This window comes from Marmota flaviventris, chromosome 13 (assembly GCF_047511675.1).
Source record: "Marmota flaviventris isolate mMarFla1 chromosome 13, mMarFla1.hap1, whole genome shotgun sequence".
Classification (NCBI taxonomy): domain Eukaryota; kingdom Metazoa; phylum Chordata; class Mammalia; order Rodentia; family Sciuridae; genus Marmota; species Marmota flaviventris.
In genome coordinates this window covers 20,361,135-20,382,941 of record NC_092510.1, presented here as the reverse complement: position 1 = coordinate 20,382,941, position 21,807 = coordinate 20,361,135, and the positions used below count along the sequence as shown (strand labels likewise).

Here is a 21,807-nt window from a genome sequence, read left to right as displayed (position 1 = left end):
TGGAATTATGTAAGCTTGATTTACAGTCAGCCCTTCAAGAGCACATAGCACAAGCCATGTTTGGATGCACAAGCCATGTCTAGACCCCGCTGGTCATTGTAGTCATTCCCATTCAGTCATCTTCTTAATTGAGAGTTCAGCAGCTTGGCTCTGTTTACTGTAGCAAATCTCTAGATTATTGTGTTTCTTCCTGCACATTTGTGGGACAAACAGCTTCAGGATTAAATCTGGGACAATAATTTTTAATTTGTTTTTAAATAAATTTTTGATTTGTGAGTAATTTTAGATTTACCGAAAAGCTGCAAAGATAGTTCAGAGAATTTCCAGAAACCCCCACCCAGTTTTTCCCATTGTTAACATCTTATGTTACTGTGGTACGTTTGTCACAGTGAAGAAATTGACACTGGTACATTACTATTCACTAAACTTCAGGTTTTATTTGAATTTCACCATCAAGGCCTTTTAAAACTGTTGGGGGTGAAACTTGATTCAGGCTGAAGGTCTGGAGTTTAAAAACTATCAGCAGCAGGTCTGCATCCTTTGATATCTGCACAGTTAAAGCCAGTGGGTTCTATTTTAGATGGGATTTTGATGTGTTTTCTTTTGAACATTTCTATATGGTGCTAATATTTGGTAGAGCTAAACTCCTCTTATCCATGTGGCCTCGTTTTTATCAGTCATTTCTGTTTGTTTTTACCTAGCTAGTGATGGTAAAGAATTGCTTTTAGGCATTTAAATATGTTGGAGTCTCTCAAGTTTATTTTTCTAAAAAGAAATAACTATTTACCTACAGAAAGCAAAAATTAAGCTAAATTTTATGAAATGTTTTCTCTGTCCTTGTTCATTTATTCATTTTTATTAGATACTTAAAATACAAATGTCTGCTTTTAGACAAGACGGGTTTTGTTTTCCTCCTTAACTGTTTGTTCAAGGACCAGCTGTCAAGGAATAATAAATGAAAGTGGAAATGATAGAGACTTGGCTCAGGGTGATATTGGATATATATGGCCCTAGTGGGCCATAAACCAGTGTGAACAATTAAAGATTGACCTCACTTGGCTTCTGAGATGTAATCTTTGTGGGTACTTATGAGATTCATAGCCATAGCATTCAGATAATGACCATTCTTAGAATTGCCTCCTTTCCTTCTTAACCCCCTTTAAAACCAAAGAAAATAAACAAATAACAAGCAAAGAATTTTTCCCTGATAGTACTTTTGAAGTTAGGGACAACGGGTCAAGTATGGCTTTACGGTCCGTTAGTATTTCTGCTGTCATCATGTAGTACTTGATGAAGAAGTTTAGCTCTTACAAATCTTCTTGGTAAAAAGTTTCATCTCCTTTTACTCCCAGGATTTTTGATGAGATTCTTAAATTTTTTTTTTTAATTACATTGCAAGTTTCCTGTTTCACAAGTGTTTTAGTGAGTTTTTTTTTTTTTTCTCTGCTGTGACTAAAGGATCTAACCAGAGCAATTTTAGGGAAGGAAAAGTTCATTTTAAGACTCACAGTTTCCGAGGTCTTAGTCCATAGAAGACCAGCTTCATTCCTCGGGGCTCAAGGTGAGGCTGAATATCATGGCAGAAGAGTGTGGCAAAGGGAAGCAGCTCATGTGATGGTCAGCAAGCAGGGAGAGAAGTTTCCACTTGCCAGATACAAATATATACCCCAAAGCCATGCCCCAGTTCCTACCTCCTCCAGCCACACCCTTCCACTTCATTACCACTCAGTTAATCCCTATCAGAGGATTAAATTACTGATTGGGTTAAGACTCTTACAACCCAATCAGTTCTCCTCTTAACCTTCTTACATTGTCTCACATGTGAGCCTTTGGGGGACACCTCCCATCCAAACCATCACAAGAAGGAAGCAGGCAGCAGAACCAGAAGAATTAACATTGCAAACCTGGTGTTTTGAAGAGTAGTTGCTTCTCATTCAGTTTAGAATGGATTTCCAGGGATGGTCACTTTGCTTAGGAATGCATCTTTGAAAACAGAGAATGAAGAGTGTTGAAAGAAATCAAAATGTAAAGAGAATCAAATTAAAATTCCCTACAACCAAACTTGGTGACCATGGGAGAAGATGGACTGACCCTACTTAATGTCAGTCCTGATTGTCTTTGCTACTGAGTGGTATGGAAACACAGCGTGGGTAGCAGGTGCTGTGCTCTCCACTTGGAGGAAGGATGGTGCGGCCAGCATTGGCCCAGCACTGGCTCAGGGGTGCCATTCACAGAATATGAGGATGTCAGGCAGCCATTAGAGAAAGAAGCCTGGCAAACCAAGATTCCAGATGATGTCTTTTGAGGGTGCTGCGGTCATTTAGACTTCACTGCTGGGACCACCCAGGGTGTTAATATGAAGGATAGGTGCGATCCGATCTTTAGATGTCAGTGGGACCCAGTGCCTTCTGCATTTGTTGGTTACTGAAAACCTGGATAGTTACTTCTCAGTAACTTTCTTTCTCAAGAAAGGACTTTTCCAAACTCCAGGGATATCCTTGGCCATTTTGAATCCCACATTTAAGAACTGAACTCAACTCTGGTTAGTTTGTGGGAATATTTCATGCATAAAATGCAACTTTCATTTTCAGAATGAAATCTAGTGAACTGTAATGTTTATTTTTCTAGTCTACTGAAGAGCACATCTTGTGATGATCATATGAGCTTTATTTTATATTTGTTATTTAGTGCCTGCAATACCGACTTACTAGGAGAAGTCTGTCTTTGTTTCCAGCAGAGAGGTATTCTATCCTTTGTTGCACATTAAAATCAACTGGGGACTTTTCGTTATTATTTTACTTTTTACTATGCTTTCCTGAGGCCTACCTTTGGCAATTCTATTTTAATGACTCCCAGAATGGACTTTGGCTTTAGAAAAAAATTTAAGATACCAGATGAGTTACCAAGGATTAGTATCAGTGCTTTGGAGGAGGAGTCTGAGCCAAATTAGATTTGTCTGCTTATGATTAATAATAGACAAACCTTTGGCTTTTTTAGGCTTCAGACAGAATCTCAATGAGAAATAGCATGTCCCATCTGAGTTAGAAATCAGAACTCTGGGCTTGATCTCATAGCCAATTTTCTTCAAATTCAGGCTAGAATGATGGGATGAGGGCTGGAGCTTGCTAGGGTTTTAGTACCTCTGCTGCCTAGCTGGAAGGGAGTGGGTGTGGGAGACGGCAGGGAAGTTTATTAACTGATGGCTTTGTGCTCTTGGGACCTGGGAATGTTCAATGCGGTAACTGGAACCTTCTTCTCTTGAAATCTTTATGGATTCTTGGAGATTATTCTCTCTGCCATTCTCACGACACAAGCAAGGAATGGGCTTAGAACCGGGCCCAGGTTCTTTTCTCCAGGAAGGAACTTTGTGCTATTGGGGTCTCTTTGCCTCTATGGGTGGGCCTATGGGCAAGATCTGAGACACCACCCAACACAGGTTTTCCCCCATGCTGTTTTCACATGGTCCATGGGAGAGTGCTGTAGATCCCTTGTCCAGACACCTCTGACTGTACAGCTTGAACCAAATGCTAGCTGAATGCTGTGGCCGCAGGTTGCCTTCACCTTGCCTGGTAGGAGTCAGACCTGAACTTTCCACCTGCAGGGAACATAGTTAAAGCTCTCAGTGTTTCTGTGGAAGCGTTGGGTGGGGGGATAGCATGGCAACACTTCCCCAAAGAAACTTCTTTATAAACCCTGTATTATTATTTCCTCCTGGGAACCACAGAGAGTATCAAGGTGAGTTAGACATATCGAAGGACATAGGTACAGTTTTTACACAGTTCTTTTGTGCATTCTGCTTCTGAGTGCCTCACAACCACTTTGATGTCAGATACCGAGGCAGGAAGAGTCTGATTTAACATCCTGTTTTACACTAGAAATGGGGATTTTGAACAAGATTTCAGCTGTCTCTGGAGGTCTGGGAAACAAAGGGTATTTACTGGGCTATTCCCTTTAGACAGTTTATAGCTAGAGACAGCTTGGATCCTACTTCCTAGGATCATGGCAGGAGTGAGGCATAGGATTGGGGAAATAAAACACAGCTCCTCTTCCCAGTAAGGAAAACATTCCAACCACTCTGAAAATGAGAAAAGGCAGAAAAACACTTGACCTTTCATCCTGACCTCCACTCCTCTTCATGATTTCCTTCATCCTGGCTCTAAAAGATCAGCTTTGAATTCCAAGGATGTCCCCATATGGGGCAGGACCCAGCTGAATGAAGATATGTGCAAATTGTAGGCAATGAGAATAAAGGGACTCTTTTGAATGGTTTCTTCTTCTTTTCTTTCTTTTTTTTTTTTTGTGTGTGTGGAAACCACTAAACAGAAAATATTTAGTGGAATAGGTAGAACTTCTAAGATTTTACTACTAGTGAGATAGATTCCTGTCACTTGCTGTTGATTCAGATGACTTAATGAGATCTCGTGTTTAAACTTGGTATCTTAAGCGTAGTTATCCTGGTCTCTCCTCAAAGGGAATCTTTGGCATGGTGGGAAGGGCTTGGCTTTCAGATGCAGATCTGATTGAATCTCAAATCCGAGCCATTTTCTACCACCTATATAACTTTGTAGCCATTAGGCAATTTTCCTCACACCTCAGAGTGTGGCTTTCTCTCTCTCTCTAAAGTGTTAAGGTTCTAGCACCTACTTAGAAAGTTGTTGTGAAGTTGAGCACATCTGAAGGGCCTGCTGCAGTTCCTAACCATGACAGGCAGGTACTCAGTCGCTTTCCACATAGGCACTGAGGGTCTAATAAAGAAGCTGCACATTCTCATGGCGCTTTGTGCCATTAGGGAGAAAATTTCTGCCCCAAAAGGCTTTTATGGCAGAACTGGTTTTTGTCCTCCCTAATCCAGAAGCATGGGCTCTGCCAGTTTATCATGGGAGCATTCTAGACTTGGCCTTTTATGGAGAAAATAGTCAAAATTTAGTTCCTAATGGATAAATGTAAGCTTTTATTGGTGTCTGAGTTCTTTTCCCCTCCTCATCCCCTTTTGGAATGGGATCTGAAGGTGTGTCAACGGGGAAAAAGCCAAACTTCTCTTTCCAGTAATATTTTTTACAGCTGTGGCCAGAGATACTCTGGTCTCAATATTTGGATATCTGACTATTGATTTATGTTTTATTGAAAAGTTGTCATCCTTTATGCCCACTGGAACCTTTCAACACTGATAGAACTCAGCAAGCTGTAAACCAGGGTTACTAAAACTTATACAAACTTATACAATACAATGCAGATTATTATTTGGTGGATCTAGAAAAAAAGATTCTGTATTTCTAAGAAGTTTTCTCATGCTACTGTTGCTGCTGGTCCATGAACCACACATTGAGTAGTGAGGATAATGTACCACTGCCTCCAAGAACCTGGGGGAGCCACTGGCTGGTCAAACATCCATCAGGATTATTTTATTGATTCGCTCTGAGGATACTGAATTGTAATGATGAAAAAAATACAGAATAGATGGTGTGCAGAGATGCCCTCTAACTGGATTTTGCAAAGTGTGGGATGAATTCAATACACAGCTTAGGAGAGTGAAATTAAAAGTGGAGACAGAGGTTGTAGACACACACCTACAGAGCATGAGGTTATCTAAGGATTCTCTGAGGATTCTGATGGATCCTATTTAGCTTACAGGCCAGAAATAAAGACTTGTCTAAGATGAAATTGATCCCCCATGTGGCTATCATTGGAATTCAATCCTACATATAGAAAAGTCTCTTCGTGAACAGGGAAATGTGCACGGAGACTGAGCAGAGATTAGAAGAGGAGGGTTTCTTTTTAAGCAGAAATGAATCACAGAGAGATCATTTACAATTTGTCATGAGAAAGGAACCCAGAGTCTTTGTTAGCATCTTCTGATCAGATAGCACAAGTTCCAAGAATTTTGAGAGTCAGATATTTCTCTAAGTGTGAGCATGTTGATTGAGAGTAGAACGTCTTTTCAAAGTCATTACATGAAGGATTTAATACTTTACACTTGGAACAAATCTTGCTAGAGCACTAGATGATAAAGTACCCTTGTTTTGAAGCATCCCATTCTTTAGGCGGTGCATAAAGAACGTTTCTCTGGCCCACTCATTCAGGAAGAGTGTCACAGCTCCAGAATGCTCATTCACACAAGCAGTGGGAGTGAGTGACTTATGCTTCCTAATTCGGGAGCAGTTTTCTCCTATGTGAATGCGTGTCAGGAACAAACTATAAATATTGGGAGAATTTTTCCCACTGCTTCTTCTGTGCCGTTTTATCAAAAGATTTATGACGTCTGTGTGAACTAGATCCCTCTATAGCACTTAGAATTGCCCCAAACCGGCTGATTTAGATTTGGTCTTACTTAGGCCAATTAACATAGGGACAGGAAATTTCTCCCAAATTTACACATTAAGAAATGTATCCCCTACCCCACTACCACTTGTCCCTAAGTCATTTGTGGGAACCTGTTTCTTGCCCAAGGTGGTGAGGAGTGGGGGATAGAGAAAGTTCTACCTGCTTTTCTGCCTTAAATAATGGAAGAAAGTATGGTTTGGCCACAGACTCATGATAATCATGATAATTAAGACTTATACTTAAATAGCTCTTTATATCTCAAGAGGACTAATGTTAATTAATTATGCTTTCTGAAGCTCCTGAAGAGTTGCCAGAGCCGATCCTATTATCCTCCCCTGTCCTATGGAAGACTCTTTTGTTACAGAGAAAAGTGAAGAGATTCCCAGTGCCGCATAGCAAATTAGTGGGTCAGGCAGAAACGAAACGCAGACATCTGAATCCCCCTGTGTCTGGGCTCTGAGTTCAGCCTGCTGTTCAGAAAGCAACGAGGAGGAGGGCCTGGTCATCAAAAGGCCACCTCTTGTGTGCTAGAAAGCACTTTCTACCAAAAGCAAGAACGGTTTATTTGAAGAGAACAAATCTTTTGCTATGGCTTTATCATGTGGAATTCTTTGAAATATTTTTCAAGATCACACTAAACAGACACTGTAAATAGGATTGGAAGAAAAGTCTTTCTTTCTTTTGAAGGGCATGAGAGGGGAACTAAAAGCTTAAAGGAAGGAAAAAGATGTGTGCTCCTGGCCTCCACCATTATTTTTATCTTGGTGTCAGAATGCAGAATGACTCCTACTGTCAGGCTACCTCCCTTCTCACCATTTTTTAATGAATATTTTCATGAATATTTACATGAAGTCCTAAGATTTATTCATGAGTAGTAACTGAGATTAGAAGCTAGAAATGAAAAGGACCCCACATTAGGTTGTTTGCATGGGATTCAGAGGATGGTGTAGTGCTTTGGTTAATACTGCGGAGAAAAGAGTGAAGGTGATTTTTACTTTTCATGTTTGGAACACCTAAGGTCTCCTCTCTTGGAGGTGCAGACATGATCTGTTCATCCTGGAGCTTCACTAGGAGTGCCTCCAGAGCTGTGATAAAGTCAATTGCTCTTTTCACCTGGGGCCTCCCAGGCTGTGCTGTGGACCTGGTACTTGCTTCCTATAATTCCTCAGATAAAGAATGAAGAAAAAGTACACATGGCTCCTTAGGATGCCCATCAGACTTCAGAAAGCAGAATCTGACCATCAAATGAGCAGATCTGGGTACCTCATCCTGACCTTCTCTTGGTTGGGAAGGAGTTATAGTTTTTACACCTGAGTGAGCTGTGAAGGGATCAGACAGCCTGCCATTTATTTGGAACGCCAGTGGGTCTCCATGTTTTCATATTTTATTTTATAGTTTCTCAGCATGAAGCTTTAGGGCTTGATTATACCTCTAGATCCCTGAATCTGATATTTCTTACTTAATGAGAACTATGCAGGTAGGGCTCAAGAAAATATAAGAACACCTTTCAGATCCCCACTACAAGAGCATGGCTCAAGTTGGATGCTCCTTATTTATCTTTTATTCATTCTCTTCATTTAATTATTTTTCTTCTCCTAGCCAGTGTTTGTCTTGCCTCACTTACCTTTTAGTCCTGAATATCTCCAATAGGGTTCCCTAACTTTACCATATCATGGTACATAACAGTATATAATGAATGTATTTAAGTAAATGGAACCAGTTTGAAATTAGACTTAAAAATGTGCAGGGTATTTTCAAAATGTGGCCATTGCCAGAAGTTTAAAAGGAAAGTGATAGTTTTTCTGTGTCTGCATTTAAAATGAGTAATGTGACCCTTGTGTTTTCATGAGCTATAGCCTTATTCATCCTTCCATGTGCCAGTCTTAATAACCTTTGTACACAGAGAGGCATTTCTTTATTGTGGAGAGCAGATGTTTTAGCTAGCTTTTTCACTACTGTGACCAAAAAACCTAACATTTGTTTAAAACAATAATTTTAAATGATTAAAACAATTATTAATTATTTAATTAAACAATTACTAAATAATTGTAAAGGAAGAAAAAATTATTTGGGGCTCGTGGTTTCAGAGATCTCAGTCCATAGATGGCTGAATCCATTGCTATGGGCCCAAGATGAGGCAGGACAGCATGGCAGAAGAAGACAGAGGAAGACAGAGGAAGACAGCTCAGAACATGACCCCAGGAAGCAGAGAGAGAGACTAAGCTCAGCTCAAAAATATATATACCTATATACCCCAAAGGCATGCCTGCAATGATCACCTCCTTTATACACACCCTACCCACCTACGGTTACCACCCAGTTAATCCTTCTCAGAGGATCAATGAACCAATAATTTCACCTCAAATTTCTTAAACTGTCTCACATATGAGCTTTTGGGGGAAGCCTCATATCTACAGAATAATAGTAGATCTTCTTAAGATGTGGTGTGGTATGGCTTGGGAGGAAAAAAAACTATTATTCTTCCTCCTACGTTGCCTTTGTGCAAGTTTCATAATCTTATGCTGAATTTGCTTATTACTGACAAACAAAGTAATGTAACAGTACCTCTTATGTATCTGGAAACATGAAGTTAGGGAAAAAGAGAGTGCTTTTCAGAAAGTTTAAATGTAGCCTAATTGTTTTTCTGGTGAACTTGATAGAAAAGGAATGCACTGATACAAATCATAAGTCTGGAAAACGAATGCTTTTCTAGATTATGGGCTAATCTATTTATTTGTGATTCTACCCCACATCCTATTTTTCTATACCCCACATTTGCTACACTGAATTGATTTGACGCTCTTGGATCTTCCTAGGGGCTTTGTGTGGGTGGTGTGTTTGGGTGTTCCCTTTTTGTGATGCAGTTTATTAAGTCTGTGTGTTACTCATGATCACTTAGGCCATTTAAGTGGCTGAGATAAATCTGGTTCTGAATTCTCAGTCTTTTTTGTTTTTATGGAATTGTATGTGTAAAAGCATGGTCAACCTCATCCCAGGCCATGATCTCTGATCTGTAACTCCAGCTATCTAATTGGAAGCTTTACAGGTGTGCATGTGGAGAGCCCAGCCCACTTTTCCTGGCTCTGACCTCATCCCTCCCTTGGGTCTTGGATTAGAGGATGCTCACAAGGCTGGTGTGACCATGTTGGATTAATGATGTAGGGGAAAGGTTGAGCCAACCTAGAAAGAGAATTCTGGGTCCCTGGCACTTGCAGTGGGTCTATAGTTGAGCTACTGGAGGGTATGTACCCATGCAGACTCAGACTGTGTGGAAGCGTAGAGTGCAATCGTTTAAAATAATGGATTACTGAGCAGCTCAAAGAATGATTTACTCCCTCTGGGGCTCTTTCCTTCAGCAAGGGTAGTAAATCCCTTGGAGATGGGAACACTGTTTGGTTTAGGGCCTTTTCAAAGGGAGAAGATTTCAGAGGATTGGTAGGTGCTCTGCAAATGACATTAGGAGGGCTGGCCCTGGAATCTCTTGATGCTTCATTCATTGAATCACCCCTCAAATTGAAGGGCAGCCCTGAAGTCTCTTTTCAGGGTATCATTTCAGCTATAAATAATTCTGACAATACATTTGGATATAGTGTAACTCAAAACTACTTTGAAATGGTATTGGAGATAATAAAAGTACTTCAATACAGTTGAAACTTACTGGAATCAATGACTGAATTGATGCAGTGCAGTCACAGGTGGATGCATAGGCTGTGTACTGCACAATTTCAGGTGGTGCTATTGACTTAGACTGCAGTATAAAGGGTGCCCCTGGAGCAGTGCAAAGTGTGGACACACAGCAATATGCAGCATCCCTGAATTGAACTGCACAGCCATCCATTTAATTTTTTCCCTGGTTAAAATAGATATTCTTCTACTTGAAATGTGTTAAAATTCTAATTTGAACAGTGGGGCCCACTTTTATTTGGTTCTTCATTTAGCCTAATCTTGATTATTCACTGAGGAATTCATGAGCAGAAAACTGGCTCATTTCACTTTGTTTTAATGGCATTTTTCTTTTAAGGGTTCTGAAGTGAAATAAAAATTGAGTAAGCTTTATGGTTTGCAAGTTTTACTATTTTACATGGCAAGTAGCGATGAAAAGTATAGGAAAGCGCTTTGGAAATTCATTTTGCAATCCCTTCAATGTTATAACAAAATTTAATTTTATTTACAAGTAGGCTTTCATATAGAGATCCAGTTAGCTGTAATCAGAGAATAAGTAGCAAATGGTTTTGTCACAAATTCTTATTGATGCTGAGCTAAAAAAATGTTTTTAAATGCTTTTGACAAGTTTCATGGGCATTACCTTTAAAAAAATATTCTGAACATCCTGGTGACTACAGGAAAATCCAAAAAAATTAAGTTGGCATACTTTTACATTGCTCTCCAATAACATTTTTATAACCTTTTATACACCTCATCAATGATTTGAATAGAGAAAGTATTTTTCTGTGTTGCATTAGAACAAAAAAGGAGGGAGGGGGGTGTTTTTTCAGCCTTAGAAACCCTCCCTGAAGAAGAAGGGGAGAAAAAAATTGTGCTTTAGATATCATTTTGCAGCGTGTTAATAATATGTTCATGAATGCAAATGGCACTGCTATATATAGCTTGACAGTACCCTCTAAACCATCAGAGAATAACAAAAGTGGTATGGAAATTACCTGTCTCTTGAATAAAAATGCCAACATTGCAGTTAGCATGGCCAACTGTGTGTAATAGAAACAGTATATATAAAAAAGCAATGGTCATAATTCACCGATCTCTGAGGTTTTTCCAAAGTGATTTGTGATTTCTCATTATTCTTTTCTTTGTTGGTGGGATGAAACTTAATTGGAGGGAACTGGGGAAGAGAAGAGAACATGAAGCAAACTCAGACTTTGAGGTTATATTTACCTGTCCTGTCCTGTTTATAATCTATTTGATTATGAAATGTTCAATATATATTAAATACATTTTAGTTGGTAAAGGTTAGTAATTTTTCAACTCCAAAATGCATACTTACAAATATTTGTTGTTTGCTTTTTAGGTGCAAACCCAAATTATCCGGATGTACTTTATGAAGGTAGCTATCATTTTCTCTTCATTTTGTATTTTTCAAAATGTTTGTGTAATAAAATAAGTCAACTAAAAGAAGACTTCTAAATTCAGTTAAATATACATTTTAAGAATTACGTGGGCCAAAATAACATCTTCAGAAATCATTCAGTATTGATGGCCATTTTCCCTTGATATTTTCAATGCCTGTAAATAGCACTCTCTCTCACACACTCTGTTCTTGGAAGTAGTAAATCCATTCTGCTGTAGCAGACATTTTGTTTCCATAATTGGGAACTAATTACCTGTTTAAAAGCCATGACTCTCAAGAAAAGGGAGGCCTATCAGTTTCTGGCTATGACAGTAAACCCAATTCAAAATTGTTTCTTGTATATTGAGAAAGTTGAGCTCCTGTCAAACAGGAACTTCAAAGGAAGAGCTTGCTTTAGGATTGGTTAAACCTACAGCTTAGCCATATCATCAGGGACACAAGTTCTTTTCATCTCAGCATTCCCCAGGCCATGATGCCAACTTCACCAAAGGCCGGTCCCTTTATGTTTGACCATGTGGTTGATAGGAGTTGATGTTGACAGAGGGACTTTTGCCCTTCACATTGATGGGAGGGATGGAAGAGTCATTTAAGAATGATTGAAAGTTATATTGGTTAAAATGTTATACTTATATATTTATTCTAAAAAATACTGTTTTTTAAAAATTTTATATTTAAATATGCTAGTAGATATTTTTCCCATAAAGCCACTGAATGTTTGTATGTTTATTTTATATATGTGAATTTAATTTGAGACTAATTTAAACTGAGAATTATGTTGCTTCACCTGCTTATGTATGTTAAGGTATATTTCTTCTAAGTTGTGGTTGGTTGGTTTTGTGCATGTGATTTGCATATTTTTGCTTATATTTGCCCTGATATGCTTTAAAGAAAGAATATTTCAAATGGTTTCACAAATATTATGTTTGAATTGTGATTTTAGATTTTAAAATCATGTTTTGGATTTTTTTAGTAACTTCAGGACTTTAAAAACGTCATCTTCTCACTGGCCTCAGATCCTACTTTGGGTCTTTTGGCCAAATGTCATGATATTAAACTATAGACACTTTAGTGATCTAAATTTTGCCTGTGTGGTTAGCTATAATATGAAGAGGGAAAAACAAATGATGTATGCTCATGTTTGAAATCAGTAAATTTTAAGATATTCACAATGAAATTGATGAGAATGTGGTTTTTGGCATCAAAGATAAAATAGCAAACAGAAAACAGGTGCTTTTTCTGTTACTTTTCATTCATAGTCAAAGGAACACTCTGCTAGTATAAAAGTAATTTAAATTGGTTGTCCTGAGTCCCACATGATGATTCTATCTAGGAAATCTTAACTTGAGGCTGAGATAATGAGATCACTTGTTCAGGATGGAAATTGAAGGCTCTTACCTACATAGAATTAAAATACAGACATTAATAAACAACTTTGTGTACAATAAATTTACCAAGCATGCTTTGTGATATTTTGTATGTGATATTAAATAAATAAAAACTTTGATTACCCACAACACTTCAGTCATCTATTTCTATCCTGATTCATGTAGTCTGAAATTAACCCAGAAAATGGCAATTGCCATTGAACTTGGTGAAATGACAACATATTTTGAAACTGAAATATTGGAAGCTTATCACTCTTTAAAAAATGCCCCATTACAGACCCACATCCCATATTGGTGCTTATAACATATTCCATCTTAAGCATTTTCCCTTCAGATAAGATGCTTGTGCCCTGGAATCTGTGTTGCTCATTTGAAATCTGGGTTGGTGTCTGGGTTCTGTCTCCATTTTTCCTGGAGGGCTTTGAGAAGTCATTTCACTTTTCCAAAATGAGAGGCTGTCTCAAAGATGCTGTGTCTATAAATCTGTGACCCTTAGGTGCTTGATTCTCCTTCATGTTTGTTTTTGAGATGCCATTAATAAAGGGGTATATTCTTAAATGCAAAGAGAAAATGCTACCAAATTTAGAATTTGACCAACAAACAGTGATGTGAAGATCTGGGGTGAATAAAACTTTGGGTTTGGGCAGTCCTGATGCTACTGTGGGTTTAACTCTTCAGCCAGACATCTCTACAGCCAGGCTGTGGGTGGTTCAGAAGCTCTGTGATTTGTACTGCTTCATTCTAGATCTTTCTGTGGCCTTGTGTGTGTGAACACCTTAATGACAATTTCATGTTCCTTCTCTTCCCCTTTTCTCCAATTTAAGATTGGACTGCGACAAATGACCTCGGGGATGCCATGAACAAAAGCTATGAAATCCCCACCACAATTGTCCCTGGCAAAACTAGTCAGGAACGTCTCTCGGTGAGTGTGATGACTATTTCTAGATTGGTTCTGAGAATTTTGGAAGCTCAAAGTGTTGTAGGAATGTAGCTCCTTCTACAAGACATTATAGTCATATGTAAACAGGTGATTAAAGTTTGGAGGAATTGATAGAAAGGTTTAAGAAAAGTAAAGATGCTATATAGCCTCTGGCTTATTGCTTCTCCTTTTTTCACCACTTTAATTGTTAGTGATTATTATTTCAAATATCTGTGATTTACCATGTGATCATTAGAAGATCAGGAAATTGCCATTCTCATTCAACACACCTTCACATTCTGTTTAAATTTTTTTTTTTAATAGGAGTGCCCACCGAATGTAGGAATCCAGTAGTTTATGGAGGATATAAAAATACAAATGAAAATCAGGTTTGTTATTTAGAAGGTAGCATTTCATTCAGAGACCCCAGATGTAGAGTGGTATTTTATGTGGCCTATGCAGGAGGGCCAGGTTTGGACATAGAAGAATGGGAGGGAAGGGTGTTGATATGCATGAGTGAGAGCTCTCAGACTGGTAAACATGACACAGGTGTGGACTGGAGGGTCTGGTGTGTGCAGGGAAGTGGTAAGGTGGGAGACATAGATCTTGAAGCACAGTCCCAAGGTAGTTTTCAGTTTTATTACACAGTGAAGAGCCACCTAAGGGAGAATCACATATCTCAGGCATCTTGATAGGATTGGTGTTTTCTGTTGCTCTGGTCAAAAACCTAACAGTTTCCTCCATAGTTTCATCTCCTCACTTGTCACATGCATACAGCCTGCTTGTCCTGTGAGCTCTGCCTCTTTATATGTTTTACCCCCGGCATATCTTTCCATAGCTGTGGTTGTAGGCTAACCCAGGGCATGGCAAACTAGGATTTATGAGGTCAAGTGTGGCTTGCCACCTGTTTTTTTTTTTTTTTTTTCTGCTTACAAGCTAAGAATAGTTTTTATATTTTTAAAAAAGAGAAAAAGAATAATGATGTTTCATGGCCTGAAAATTTTATGAAATTCAAACTTCTATATCCATCAAGTTTTATTGAGATATGATCATGCCCATATTATACATTACCTGTGGCTACTTTTGGTGGGTGGAATCATTGCAACAGAGACCATATGGTCTGCAAAACTGAAAATGTTTACTATCTGGCCCTTTACTGAGAAAGCTAGCCACAGGTACTCTTTCCTGGAGGGTGCCACATCCTCCTAACCTGCCTCACTCATCTGTATTTATCAACTTCTGATCTTTCTCTACACAGCAGCTTTAGTGACTGTTACAAGCACAAATGAGATCACTTTCTGAAGTTTTATTTTTAATTGTCAAGTAATAATCTCATATATTTATGGGGTGTGAAGTGCAATTTCCATACATGCATACACTATGCAATGATCAAATCAGAGTAATTAGCATATCTATCACTTCCAACATTTATCATTTCTTTGTGCTGAGAACACTTAAAATTCCTTTTTTAGCTTTCTGAAGCATACAATACCTTACTATTAACTGTAGTCACCATGCAATGCAATAGATTATATAAAAAGCAGAATTTATTCCTTCTAACTGTAACTTTGTACCTATTGAACAACCTATCCCCTTTTCCTTTCCCTGCCCTAGCTTCTGATAACTAATTTATTATGAGAATTTTTATTCCATAAACAGCATAAGTGAAAACATCCGGAATTTGTGCCTGGCTTATTTTACTTAACACAAATGCCCTTTATATATATATATATATATATATATATATATATATATATATATATATATATCTACATTGTCACAAATGACAGAATTTCCTTTTTTTTCAGATCACTTATTTTTTCTAATTCTGTCTTCTCATTTCAATTTTAATAAAACTTCTATCCCCAAAACCAGACTCTTCACAGTACCTTCTGCGGCCCTGTGCGGTCTTGTTCTTACTCCTCTCTCTGGCTTGTCGTCCACACCCTTCTCCCTTCTCACCTCTGTCTTTCTAAATGCTCCTCAAATACTCCAGGTTTACTCTTTGCATTCGTTGTGCCCCCTACAGCAGGTAGACATCGCAGAAATCATCATGTGGCTTTAGCAAGGTGGCCAGCAGGCAGCCTTTACTCTTTCATTTCCTTTTGAGCAGTCATTGTTTGCCTCATGTATTTGCTAAATGTCTTTTTCTATACTCAAGATTCTTTAGCCAGATTCTTAGTATCGTGACAACCCCTAATCTGCAGTTTTTACCTTCCATGGTTTCACCTTCCATGCCTATCCCTCTCCAAGCCACTGGTTCGCTGTGAAGCAGCACCCTTTTGTCCAGCATGTCCACACTGTATAAACCACTCATCCTTTAGCTACACAGTTATCAGATTGACTGTCATGGTTGAAGTAACCCTTATTTTACTTAGTAATAGCTCCAAATCACAAACTTTTATTCTGTTATATTTTTATAATTGTTCTGTGTTCTGCTATTAGTTATTATTGGTTTCTTACTCTGCCTAATTTATAAACTAAACTACCATAGGCAGGTATATATAGAAAAAAAAACATAACATATATAGGGTTCATTACTATCCATGATTTCAGGCATCCAATGGAAGTCTTGGTACATATCTTTCAGGTTAAAGAGGATTACCTCTAAGCAACCCGATCAGTGTTTTTTCACAATCACATCCTTACCCTCCCAAAATACCACCTGACACCTAGTAGGCATTCAGTCTTGCAGACTGACTAGACTTATGGTGAACACTATAGAATGGGTTGTATAACAGAGAGATTGGAAGTAGGTGATTAGTTAGAGGTTGGTACAGTAATATGATGTGATATATACCTGAACCAAGGTCCTGTCAATGGCAATGGAAGGCTCCTAAACAGATCCAGCACAACTGCATTTGAAAGTGAACATGTCCTGTACAGACACACATGTACATACACATGCACACACTTCCATGCCAAGTATATGCATTACATTGAAATAGCAAGAACAAATACCATGGTGAATCTACTAAAGAATGGTTACTTTCTGCCTTATCAATCATTTCAAATTTTATTTTTATACTGAGTGATTTAGTATTTCTTAGTTTGTAAAAGTTGTTTGTATACCTAAGAAATCCAAACAGCATGCACTAAAGCCCACATGTGTGCATGTATCCCAATTATATTCATTTTTTTCTCTTTTTTAATAAAAATGATAAAGTGAAGCCCCTAATAGGCATATCTCAATGATGTTGAACTGTCTATTGTACCAGAAGACAAGATCAATGAGGATACTTGTGGAAAATTTGTACAATATGACTCTGTCTTAACCCCCTAGAAACCTGTGGGAGATGCAAGGTTATGTTTTATAGAATTTGAAGAAACTTTTAAAATGATGTGTGCTTCAGATACTTGATACATAATCTTTTATCACAGTGTTGATCACTAGAAAAATTCCAGAGCCAGGAAACTGATATGAAAGTTGAAAGCATAGTCAGGGCATTTGGAATACAGCTTTAAACACTGACCCTCTGACCCAACAAGACCATCTTATGCTGCACCTTGTTGGATTTGCAGGGAAGAGGAGATCCTTTTTTTTTTTCTTAATTTTTAAGTTTGTTTTAATTAGTTATACATGACACTAGAATACATTTTGACATCCTAAGAGATTCCTCTGGTAACAACCAAAAACCAATCAATCAAACTCACACACCTAAAGGCCATCCACCATTTCAGCACAGGCACAGTTCATGAAACTCTGCATTTATCAAATGATTCACTTTTGAAAAAAAATGATTCTACTGTCAGAGGAGTCTTTGTTTATGAAAGTGTTACAATGACATCAGATAAGTTTAAATATTTGTTTGCAAATAATTGGCTGCTTTTTAAGTAGAGCCCAATTCTCATTTTTCTGGTTGACTTGTACATTCTGTAACTATGTAGAGAAAATGGGACAAACATTGTTATCTGATGAAAAAATGGAAGCTTGGAGAACTGAAACATCTGTCTAGCTCCACCACAGCCGCAAAAGGATAGGTGTCCTGCAAACACAGGGACCTGGGGCACTTGAATTCCCAAAGACTTGTTAAATTGAGTCAGAGCCTACACCATGGTATTGCTGAGAGGTTGGGAGACTTTGGGGAAGTCCCAGAACCTCTCTTCATCCCAGTTGTCTTGTCTATAAAATATTGTTGGAACTTGTTTGTTTAGTTATTCTTCTATCTTTGGAAGTCTGGAGGCTAATAAAGAAAATTATAGCTGACATACTATGATTTCTTTCTCATGAAAACATTAGTTAGAAATAAAGTAACAGCAACAACAAAACCCAAGCTCATTGGTAAGTTTGAGGGAAATGGTTTTGATAAGAACTACTTAATCTATAATTAGCTTTGTAGGAATTACTGCTGTTCTGTGAGTGTATAGAATGGTGAGGCAGAGTTAAGTCTTAAGTTCAGATGTGTGCAGGAGCATCATATGGGAGAGCCACTCATAGCTAAAGTACTAGAGCAGAGAATTATCATACCTTCACTCCACCTGGGCCAGGAGGTTGGCATTGTTCTTTTTTGTGTTGTGACTTATTTAATGATGTCCTCATCTGGCATCAGATAGTGCCATCCTGGGGAGGATTAGCCATTGTATTTTTATTTTCTTACATTCATTGTTAGTCACACACTGGTGAGACAGTGTCATGAAACAGGTGTCAAAAACATCTAGACAGACTGATTCAAGTTCCAGGGTTGGGGGGTGTGACCTTGGGTTACTTGTTTAATTTTTTCTTAAATTTTAGTTTTATCATTGTCATAGCCAACAATATGTTTCCTATTATAGTAGAGACTATTCTGAGCCTATTTTCTATATTAACTCATTGAGGATTTACAACAACCTAAATATAAATATAAGATATATATTACATATTAATATAATATAAAATAAATATAAATATAATATAAATATAAAACAATTATATTCCTCATTTTACGCATGAGGATTATGGAATGCAGAGAGCTTAAGTCATTCTGAAATCATGTATCTAATAAATGCTAATTCTAAATTTTACACTAGGAAAAAAACATGTTCTTAAAATTCTCTACTCTCTAGTGCCTCTCACTATATTGGTCCAGGTAAACGATGCTGCAGTAACAAAAATCCCCAAATCTTAGTGGCCCAAACCACAAATGATTTTTTCATGTTTTATTCCATATTGGCTAGGACCTCTGTTCAGCTTTGTCTTGATTCTAGGCCTGGGTTGACAAAGCAGCTGCTTTTCAGAGAGCTCACATTTATTATAACAGAGAGAAAAAGAGCTGGAGAGAAGGGTGGAGTAAGGTTTCTTAACCTTGGCACCATTGGCATTTTACTACAAGTAAGTTTTTGTTTGGAGGCCTTATCCTAGCCACTATGGGATGTTTAGCAGCATCCCTGGCATCTACCCACCACCCACTTTTACCCTGCTAGCAGCACCTTGCCTCTAGTTGTGACAACCTAGAATTACAAAATTTCCCTGGGGGGCAACATTATTCCTAGTAGAGAACTCCTGCCTTATACTAAGTTCAGAGACAAGCAATGAAAGTCTGCACCCTGCAATGACAGAAGTCTCATGAACCCACATAATCACAAGCAAACCAGGAAGTACATTTTATAGAAAGACACAAGGGACACCAGAAATATTTACTGAACAGTGCTAGGGATCACCACAGAGGGGGACAATACTGTTTATTTTCTGAATTATGCAGATTAAATGAAACAATGAATTTTAAGTGTCTAAATCAATGTGGACATCTAAGATATTGTGAGGCAGAAGTTAGCAAACTGGGTCTGAATCCATCTATCTGCCCATCTGTTTTTATAAATAAAGTTTTATTGGAATACAGCGCCACACCTGTTTGTTTCCCTATTTTCTATGGCTGCTTTCATGCCACATCGCCCAGCTGAGTAGTTGTAGCAGAGATTGACTGTGTGACTGGCAAAGCCTACATAATTACTATCTGACCCATTATCTGACCCACAAAGGTTGCCAACTCCTTGAAACTTCTGTTTTAAAATACAAAATCTTGGGCTGAGCAAAACTGAAAGGTGATGCACATGCTGCTTATATCTCTGTTTCTGGAATATTATAATGCACTTAGAGTGGCACTGTGATCATAATGGACTTAGAGTAGTGATGATAGCAGTGTGAACTCAATTTCCACTTGTATCTCTGCCATCGTCATCTCAGGACTCTTAAAGGATTCCCATGCCTATCTCTGCTTATATAACCCAAACCTTGAAATTCCATTTTTAAACTTAAAACACCATTTTTTGGCCTTGACATCCATACAGAAAAGTTCACAGATCATAAATGTACAACTCCAAGAGCTTTCACAAATGGAACACACCCAAAAGTGTCCTCCTGCTTTTTAATCATTGCTCACAGGTATCTCCCTTCCAAGAGCAATGATACTAACTAACCTAAAAAACCTTTTATATTATGGACAACTTTCAAACACTCAAAAATTAGAGAGAACTATAAAATCAACCCCATTGTTTCTTTCACCAACCTAAAAACTATCAGTATTTTGTCAGTCATATTTCATGTACTCTTTATCTTTCTTCTGTCTCTCCAAATGGATGGATGCATGAATGAATGGATGGATGGGTGGATAGCTGGATGGCTGGGTGGATAGCTGGATGGCTGGGTGGATGGGTGGATAGATAATGCTATAGAAACAATTATGTCTGTATCCTATCAATTGAATGACCATTTTTATAAGATTTAACTTATGTTTTCTTATGTGTAAATTAGTTATAATAATAGAACCCACATACTCTGTTATAGGGTTATTGAGGATTAGGTGAATTGGTATATCTAAAGCTTTTAAAAGAACAAATATCCAGTAAACATTAACTGTCCTCCTCCTCATCATCATATAATTATGGGGAACTATTACAAGTGTGTCACTGGCATCTCTCCTCTCTAGGTCTATGCTGTGGTGGTAATTGCATCCGTGGTGGGATTTTGTCTGCTGGTGATGCTGTTTCTGCTTAAATTGGCAAGACACTCCAAGTTTGGCATGAAAGGTAAGGGTTATATTTGTTTTACTTCTTATGTGGAATAATTTTTGGCTTATGACTAATGCTAATTACCACTAAAGAAGGAAGTGGCTAGATTTACAATGACTGGTTTTTAAGACTGAAAAAATAGCAACAAATATATGATACTACAGATCAAGACTGAGCAAAATAATGTTGATTACTCAGAACTGCCTACTTTCCCATGAGGATGGTTGTCCCAGAAGATACGGAACTGGCTTCTTGAGTATTAAGTGGCTAATGATGAGCTTGGCCTATAAATAGTGCTTGATTTTCCCTTTCGCTTACATAAGGGCAGGCGAGACCTGGTGGCTAGTGTAGTGTGGGCACGTGTGCTTTGTGAAGAAAGGTCTTTTCTGCTATACATTTGATTTCCACATCTTTAGTGGCATGCTTTTGGTCTTGTTTTGCTTTTCCAGATTCTAATTATTTGACATTTAAACTATACTGTTGGAGGCAAAATAAGAACAACTGTTGGCAGTACCTGGAGGATCTGTGAATGAATGGCTTTTTTTTCTATGTGGAAAATTCTCAGTTCTGGATTAAAAATTAGAGGCTATATTGCTTAAGAATCGATTATTAATTTCTTTTAGAGACTTGAAAATAAATTTTGGTGGAATGGGTAAATTTGTATCCATGTTTTTGTTATCTAAAAAGTGAAGAGTTTTCATAATTTAAAAGTGTTTGCTCTAAAGTTTAAACTTATACATCGGCCCTTAAGTTATTGTCGTATTTTGTGTCTGAGTGGGAAAGCTGTGAAGACTTACTGGTGTCTAGTTGTGTTGGAGAGCAGGTCTGATAGGTTTTCTTCATCCATGTGGCCAATTTAGAATTACTATTAATGTTGCTTGTCTATTTGAAGGGAAATGTTTGAATAGCAGTAAGCTGCCCAGCACACGCTGGGCCCTGGGGTAGACCAGATATATTTATGACATTCCTCTTTTAGTTTTGTTGGTGTCTGTGGTTCTGGTTTTTAAATTAGAAATGAAAATGAAGATTATTGGTAAATTCAGGCATAAAACAACAAAAATTAGAAAAAAACAAACCCCAAACTTCTGACTCCCCCTTAACCTGCTGACTCT

General features: G+C 38.0%; 1 protein-coding gene across 4 annotated transcripts in view; it reads left to right on the top strand.

Annotated features, from left to right (window-relative positions):
• Ntrk2 (neurotrophic receptor tyrosine kinase 2) overlaps positions 1 to 21,807 on the top strand; it is a 347,633-nt gene that overhangs the window by 55,406 nt on the left and 270,420 nt on the right. For 3 of the 4 annotated variants that reach the window (XM_027920581.3, XM_027920580.3, XM_071600510.1), the window contains exons 9-11: positions 11,348 to 11,383; positions 13,617 to 13,714; positions 20,614 to 20,713. In XM_027920581.3, coding sequence (XP_027776382.1) covers positions 11,348 to 11,383; positions 13,617 to 13,714; positions 20,614 to 20,713 — 234 coding nt within the window. The remainder of the gene's footprint in view (positions 1 to 11,347; positions 11,384 to 13,616; positions 13,715 to 20,613; positions 20,714 to 21,807) is intronic. The other variant, XM_034635215.2, reaches the window with a different exon arrangement.